Here is an 8,512-nt window from a genome sequence, read left to right as displayed (position 1 = left end):
TGTTGGGCTTAGGGGTTTGAATATTATTATTATTATTTAATTTTTATTTCTCCTTGAGTCAATTTCCCACCCAATAAAAGACTGCAAACCTCTTGCTGGCAGCTGTTCTGTGAGAACCCCACCTGACTGGCCCCTTCCTCAGCAGCCTTGGGTTCCCTTGTTTGCCTAAGTCAAGGTGGCCAAAGTGAGGGAATCCTATGGAGGACACCAGCTGGTCCCAACTATGGACTCTGCTGCTTCCCATGGGCTGTCCATGGTGCTTTCGAGTCAGAGAACTCCAGGCCTGCCTTTAGCTAGCGCCCAGCATATAGTAGATGATCTAGCAGTTCACTGGGTTGTGCCCATATTCCAGCTTCCTGGGGTTGGCCGAGTCAACGGTGTCTTCTCTGTAGGCTGGTGTGGCTGACTTGGGTCTGCGCTGTGTGGTGGCTGAGTTAGGGTCTTGGCAGGGGATTCTTAAAGGCACCAGCACCACCCAGGCAGTAGGGGTTAGGGTGTGGAAACACTAGAAGAAGGAACAGCACCTACCCAGCCCCAGTCACTCAGAACACCCACCCTGACAGCCATGCCCCAGCACTTAAAGCAACTGCAGCCACGTATACGTCTGAAAATTAACCAGGCTTTTGGGCTGATGATAGTACAGCCTTCCAAACCCCCTGTCACCACCCCATCACCTGACCTCCAGGAGTCCTACAACCCACTCAGTGAAGGAAGGGGGGTGTGCTGAAAGAAGGCCATACCCAAAGGCACAGGTTGGAAAACCTTGGAGATGAAAGGTTTTGATGAAATGGTACCTTTCCAACCTCCTCTTCACACAGCCTAAATCCCTCCAGGGGCAACCTGCCTACTAAGTGGGAAGATCCACAGTTTCCAGGAAGAAGTAGAATTTAAAGGCAGGATGACCCAGGAAGCATCACTAAGTGCATTTTGGGAGCAGAGCAGTTCCAGGTGGAGTAGAGAGAACATCTAATATCCTAATTAAGTTTAGAAAACACTTTAATGATCCCTACTGAAGTCTCTTCTGGCTTCTAGGAAGGGCTCAAGTCATATCAATTCCTGGTCAAGTCCAAATCCATTGACATCTAGGAGATAAGGGAGAAGTAACAGGCTTAGTTATGTCTGGTATAATCTCCTGGTCTCCAGGCCTTTGTGATTCCTGGAGTTTGCTCCCAAGACCCAAAGGAGAGAAGGGGGAGTGGGAGGGAAGGAAGAAAGGGAATAGTAGGTCTGGATGGAGAGATAACCCTAAACTGGACTGATGTATGGGTTATTATATCTCTTTGTGCTAGATTTTGTGAATGGAGTAGAGTGGTTGGAAACTCCTGGTGACGCTTGGAAAATGAAAGAGTTCCCAAGGGCTGCCTTGACTTGAAGAACTAGGATATCCCGAGTCTCCAAGATCAGAATTGGTGGGCTGTTTGGAAATGGGTGGAACTCAGAAAGGTGGACTTTGGGTCAATAGAAACCAAAGGTAGGCCAGAGCATGGCAAAAAAGACTCTAGGTTTTGTCTTTCCCCATTCCCTGTCCTTGCTAACTGTTAGATTACATTCCTAAGGCTAGCCACCAAGGTCTATTCCATTATTTGACTACTTCCTCCTCCTGAGGCTGGTGACCAAGGTCTAGCTATTAAAGTATTGAAGTTCACCAATCAAAAGGCCCCTTTTGGGAACACTTCTCTACTACTGGTGGGAGTGCCAACTTGTACAGCCACTTTGGAAATCAGTATGGTGACTCCTCAAGAAAATGGGAATGAGTCTACCACAAGGTCCAGCAATTCCACTCCTGGGCATATACCCAAAAGAAGCACATTCATATAACAAGGACATCTGTTCAATGATGTTCATAGAAGCACTATTTCTAATAGCCAGAAACTGGAAGCAACCTAGATGCCCCTCAACCGAAGAATAGATAGAGAAAATGTGATACATTTACACAATGGAGTACTACCCAGCAGAAAAAAACAATGGAATCTTGAAATTTGCAGGAAAATGGATGGAACTTGAAGAAACCATTCTGAGCGAGGTAACCCAATCACAAAAAGACAAACATGATATGTACTCACTCATATGTGGATTTTAGACATAGAGTAAAGGATTACCAGCCTGCAATCCACACTGCCAGAGAAGCTAGTAAACAAGGAGGACCCTAAGAGAGACATACATGGTCCCTTGGAGAAGGGGAAAGGGTCATGATCCCCTGAGCAAATTGAGAGCATGAGAAGAGGAGGGAGGGAGCTATGAGAATGAGAAGAGAAGAGGAAGGATGCAGAGGTCATGAGGAGCAGAAAGTTTGAGTCAGGGGAAGAATAGAAGAAAGGATATGTGATAGGTAGGGTTTTAGTTGGGGGGGTGGTAGGGGAGGAAGGGAGGGAGAAGGGAACTGGGATTGTCATGTAATTCAATCTTGTATCTAATTCAAATAAAAAAAAAAAGAAAACAAAAAAAGGCCCCTAATCAACATGCCCAATCACAACAAACTAACTCACCCTAACAGGGGTTACCCTTTTCCCTTTATAAACTGCCATTTGCCTGTGAGCCCCATCTGCCTGCACTTTATCCCGAGGCAGTCCTTTGACCCTCTGGGGAAAATATCTCTTCCCCTTCTCCCTTACCCCTTTACCCCCCTCTCCCTCGTCTTCTGTCCTCTGCCTCTGTCCCTCTGGGGCAAACTATTCTCTTTGGGCTGAGAACTTGTTCTTGATGTGTCCTTTCAGAAAATTCTCCTGAAGGAAGAAAAATTATGGTGTTGAACCACCACCTGGGTAGGAGATTGGTAGTATTCAGAAACCATGTCTGGATCAAAGAACAGGGGCTTGAGGACGCCCTGGCAAGGGCTCAAAAGGGTTTCATAGTGTATAACTTCTCAAGTAGGCATACCAATTTGTTTCTGGGGACTTTTGGACTGCAGAGAAAAGACCTTAAATTTAGAGGAAACTTGTTTGAGAGTAGTAGGAGAGGGGAACATGTGAATTTTGCTGGAGCAGGTTGGGTAGGTGCATTTGCTAGCAAACTCAGGGGCTGGGATGGGGATATGTGTGGCTAGACAAGTAGTGCTTACTGAGTCCATGCCCAACAGGCCCAGTGCAAAGTGCATGCAGTTGTTTTTAGTAGGATGGTATTCAGGAGGTTTGCTGCTCATAGCATTTTGCACTCGTTGTTCCAGCATTTTACAGTCAACGCCACCACGTTTTCGAAGAACACGAATGAGATTTCGGGATTGCTTCAGCCACTGAAGGCCCTCTTTGTGCACAACACCTTCACAAGAATTCACAAGCATTTCTACTTCACTACCACCGGGGTTCTTTCCTGCAAGGGTAGCAGATCCAGTGAAAATCAGAGCCACCATTTTCTCAAACTGAAGTCTCATACCTGGGCTGCCCCTCCCCTTTTCAGAGACCTATGCTTTCTTACCAGTTTTCATCCCAGTGCTGTCCCCTCATGACTGGACAAGTTTGCTTTCGCTCACCCTCAAAGTGTATGATCTCTCCATGGCCGCAGTAAACACCCACGTGGGCCGCGAACTGCTGCACCTTAGCAGACTGCAACTGGAACAGGTAAAGGTCTCCAGGCTGAGGATCGCCTTGGTCTAACTCCACATCCTGGAAGTGCTTCATCAGGAATGCCTCATTGAAGATTGCAAGGGTGCTGTATACCCCTGCCAGGCTCTAAGAGGAGAAATGTCTCAGACTTCAGGTTGTGTGCTCAGGCTTCGTTAGGTCAGACCTGGCTTGGGGTGGGGCCCTAGGCAGGTGGTCTTCATTAATTTACACCTTCCTCCCTGTACTTAGATTCGAGACACCTGAAAACCACAGATTCACCTGTCCTGAGCCACCCTAAGGACCACATACTTCCACCAATTGAGAGTCCCCTGCCACCCACCGTTACCCACTTATCCCCAAACCCTCCACTCTTTTCTCCTCCCTCTCATTGCTCCTGGATCTCCTTCCTTATTCGGCTACAGTCTTGTCCTTCCTACAAGCAATACTGGTTTTGTGGAGTCAGCAGGCACCTGGGTTGAGAGGTGGGCCTGAAGAAACAGGAAAACTTCAGTGAGATCTACACCAGGGTAGATACCTCCCATGTACAATAAACTCAATAGCAAATGTGCATTCACTCACTCCTTGCTACAATTCTCAAGATAGGTACAGTATCCTTATTTTCAGGAGGAAATTGGGGAAATCTCAAATCTTGCTGGAGTACACAAGCTAATCTGTGTTCACCGCATGACCATCATGAGTCCCATGTAGTACAGAAACACCATGGCATTTTTTTCCTATACGAAACTGATAAATCAAGTTTAGTTTCTCATCTTTACTGTGACAGAGGGCTCTGGGAACTTGGAAGGATGATTTCATTGCCCTGGTTATACCTGAGCTTTGGTTGCAGAGAGGGAGGTGGGAGAGAGAAGAGAGAAGAAAAGAGAGGACTATTGGGGTACTGCTAAAGGACCTAGGACTAATGAGTGACCCTTCATCCCAGGACTCTGGGCATCTTGGTGTCCTTGTACCCTTTGTTCATGGGCCATACTAGTATCCACCAAATAAGGAGAGCACTTTATTCCGAGCCCCCCATTCACCCCATACCCACTGGGTCAAGCAGAAGTCACAGCTATGGAAGACAGTGCACTGTCCTGGACTCTGTTGAGACAGCTGGAACCCTGTCTGGGGAGGAAACATGATGAACCAAGCACTTCTCTTCCATTTACCTGAGTTGAGAAGCTCATCTAGGGAAGAGAAAAACCAGTCGTCATCACCAGGTACTTCACCTGATCTCCCTGCTCTGGCTGCCAGTATCTGTTGTGTTGTGTTGATTACAGCTTGAGAGACCTATGTCACCTCTCCATATAGGACATCAAAAAGCCCTTCTCTCTCTACCTCAACTTACTCATCTGTAAACTGGGGACAATAAGGTTGGCCAGCTGGGCATCAGCTGACCACTGTGAATCACTGAGAACTCTTTGGGATAAGGACAATACCAGAGAGCAGGGTTTGTTTATCTGAGGTCTAGTTGGCTCCTGAACTTGCCATTGGCCTCAGCATGCACATTTGAGCACCAAGTGGAGGGCTGGGGAGAATACCTCTTTCTCATTTCAGAGAAGAACAATGGGTCCCAAAGGCTGGTGGTCTCCCTCTAACCCCTGTCTCAGTGATCAAAAGGAATCACTCAATTGAAAACCCAGACTCTCCCTCAAATTTCCCATGGGGGGGTGGAGAGGCAGTCTGGCTGCCATCAGTTTGGCCTTTGCCCTTTCAAACAGGGTTCCAGGCCCATGGCTGATGTTCCACCTATAATGAACAATAATACTTATGGCTAAAAGCTATATGAAGGCCACAATTAGCCCTAGCAACAATGTCATGCAGATCCTACTGTCATTTTTATTTGGAAGGAGGGAAAATGAGGCTTGGGGAGGTTGTTAAGGTTACATCTAAAAAGTGATAGAACCAGTGTTCAAACTGGGATGATTTGACTGAACCAGGGTATGGGACTGCCTCTGGAATGCTGGGACCTCTTAAATGGTTCGTGGAATCCTACCTCCAGCCCCCACCCCCAGGAAGTATTGCCCCTGTTTTCTTCCTGACTAGAGAAGCAGCTACTCTTGCATTTTGCATTCATTCATTTAGTTATAGTAAAAGACCAAGAGCAACACCCTGGAACCACCAGTGCCTGGGAGACAAGTTTCTCAATCCCATGGTCCAGGGGCTGACAACACTGCCCAACCTGTTGGGGATCCTGGCTTGGAGGCCTGAGCCCTTCTTTCTCTCACCCTGCCTATCAGAAACAGCAGTGGCAGAGAGTCCCTGTGACTGGCTTTGGGGACACTGCTCCCAGCCAGGTACCTACAGCTAAAACAAGGTCAGAGTGGAAGCCCACTTCTTCTGACCATCCCTCCCTTTCCAGAGGCTCCAGTCACTGTGACCCCACCTGAATATGAGCCCATAATGTAAGCGGCTTACCTTGTAGTGAAGATCCCAGGAATATAAAATTGTAAGCCTAGAGAGATGAAACCTGAGAGACCACAGGTCTGTCAGCAGCTGAAGTTTAACTTAAACAATGTTTTTTTTTTTGCCTTATAGCCAGCAGCTTCGTCATTAGTCAAAGGTTAACTAAGCCCCTTGTTCTTACAACTCCTATGGGCCAACTTTAACCTTTAATATAGTTGCTTCTATGGTACTCCCAGCTCCTTCATTTCCTTAATCTTCAACTACTGCTCCATGTGACCTTCTACCACATTGTCTTGTATCCTTCCCAGGAAGAGGAAAAATACCTGTGTCAGGATAGCTGTAAATACCTTAAGCCAACACCCTATAAGAAAGAAATTGTAATCTTAAAAATGTTAAAGTGACTCTAAGCTTAACCTTCAAGATTGTAAAAAAAAAAAAAAAAAAAAAAAATTGTCTTGTCCCATGCCTGATGGTTAGTTTTCACTTTAAAAAGATACTCTACTCAAGACTTCCATTAGTGGCACACACCTTTAATCCCAGCTCTTGTGAGGCAGATGCAGATGAATCTCTGTGAGTTCAAGGCCAGCCTGGCCTTACAGAGTGAGTGCCAGGATAGGCTCCAAAGTTCCACAGAGAAAACCCTGTCTCACCCCCCCACACCCCCCAAAGAGGCTCAAAACCCTCTACTGTTCCCCACAATATCAGAAGCCTGTACTCTCACGGTGGACAGTTAGCTGGTAAGCTTCTTTTTGCCCTGGGTGTCAGGAGTAAAGTTTCCTTCTGGTTCATAGACTCTGGTGTTCTGCTCCCCCATCATTTGTGTGTCCAAGACCCACAGTAGTCACCACATTTCACTCCTTGTAAGAAGTTCATCTTCTGTGACCAGAGGAGAGAGGGCAAGTTGGCCATGTATCGTGGCAGATAAAAGTGGCTAACCAGGAAGTCTGGGGCCAGATGCTGAGCACCACACTTTATCGTCCCAACTTTCAACATCTGATATCTGATTCCATGACTGCCTGATCTCCTCAGCACCTTTTCCTCACGCTTCACTGTCCTCAGGTACTCAAGGCTTCATGTCCACCCTGCCTTGGTCAGAGAATAAGAGCTAGCTTTCAATCCCCATGAACTTACTGAGGTTTGCTCTGGTCTGTTCTACTGAGCATGCTTTGCACCCTTGCACGTGTATTCTGCAGGTTCAGGTGTAGTGGTCTGTAAGCACACATAGGTCAAGGTGGTTTATGATATTCTTCATATTAATGCTGACTATATGGACTTTAATTTTCTGTTTTACACAGTTTTCAGTCAGTTCAGAGGGATGGCAAGACTTCCTGCTATGTACAGGTACAGTGTTATCTCCCTCTCATTCTGTTAGATTTTGCTCTGTGGAGTTTGAGCCTCTTATTGCATATAGAAACATTTTTTGATTGCTACATCTTTGGATAAACTGACATTTATTATGAATATCCCCCTGTGCCTCTGCTAATGCTTGAACTGAAGTCTTTAGCTAATGTCATGCTTGCTAATTGCATCTGTGTCTTTTATCACTCGCTTGTTTTCCTTTTCCCCATTGACCTATGTCTGTTTGTGTCTTTACATGTACTTTTGATTTTGAGATGGGAGTCTCACTTGTTTCTCAGGCTGGTGTCAACTCCAGGCTCCAGTGATATTGTCATCTCAGCCTGGTGAGTATCTGAGACCTTGGAGGCACACCAGGTGTGGCTCTTTGTCACTGTGTTTAAAATACATTCATAACAGAATATAATTGGATATTCCTTTACACTATATAGATATTTAATGCGGTACTTGATATGGTTAAACTTAGGTCTACCACTGTTTAGCTGTTTTACCTTCTGGTGTGTGTGTGTGTGTGTGTGTGTGTGTGTGTGTGTGTGTGTTCTTTTGTTCTCCCTTCCTCGTCTCCTTTTGACATATTTGAATATTTTTTAGTAATTCATTTTAAGATGTGCACAGTAGCACACATCTGTAATCCCAACACCCAGGAGGCTGCAGTAGGAGAATTTGAAAACTTCAGAGCAGCCTGTGTCATATAGTAAGAGCCTGATTCAAGTAGATTCCATATCAACTAGCATTTAGCATTTAGCTCCAGTTCTTTGTCTTATATATTAATAACTTCTTTTTGTTGTTGTTGTTTTGTTTTTGTTTTGTTTTGTTTTGTTTTTCCAAGACAGGGTTTCCCTGTGTGGCTTTTGAACCTGCCCTGGAACTAGTTCTCATAGACCAGGCTGATCTTGAACTCACAGAGTTCCACCTGCATCTGTGTCCCAAATGCTGGGACTAAAGGTGTATGCCACCACTGCCTGGCTATTAATAGTTTCATTAGGTATTACAATGCAACTAATTTTTCAGTGGGTAGTTACCTTAATCCATCAGGATATGGTGCCACGACATAGGTCAAGGTGGTTTATGATATTCTTCATATTAATGCTGACTATATGGACTTTAATTTTCTGTTTTACACAGTTTTCAGTCAGTTCAGAGGGATGGCAAGACTTCCTGCTATGTACAGGTACAGTGTTATCTCCCTCTCATTCTGTTAGATTTTGCTCTGT

The 8,512-nt window shown here is 45.6% G+C and overlaps 1 protein-coding gene across 1 annotated transcript in view; it reads right to left on the bottom strand.

Annotated features, from left to right (window-relative positions):
• Positions 1-1,049: 1,049 nt before the first annotated feature.
• Positions 1,050-8,512, bottom strand: part of LOC113831894 — a 15,770-nt gene continuing 8,307 nt past the window's right edge. The window contains exons 4-6 of the mRNA XM_035441642.1: positions 3,467-3,665; positions 3,059-3,306; positions 1,050-1,082 (exon numbers count right to left, since the gene is read on the bottom strand). Coding sequence (XP_035297533.1) covers positions 1,050-1,082; positions 3,059-3,306; positions 3,467-3,665 — 480 coding nt within the window. The remainder of the gene's footprint in view (positions 1,083-3,058; positions 3,307-3,466; positions 3,666-8,512) is intronic.

This window comes from Cricetulus griseus, chromosome 3 (assembly GCF_003668045.3).
Source record: "Cricetulus griseus strain 17A/GY chromosome 3, alternate assembly CriGri-PICRH-1.0, whole genome shotgun sequence".
In the NCBI taxonomy this organism is placed as follows: Eukaryota; Metazoa; Chordata; class Mammalia; order Rodentia; family Cricetidae; genus Cricetulus; species Cricetulus griseus.
The sequence above is the reverse complement of the archived record's forward strand: the minus strand, read 5'-3'. Positions and strand labels throughout refer to the sequence as shown.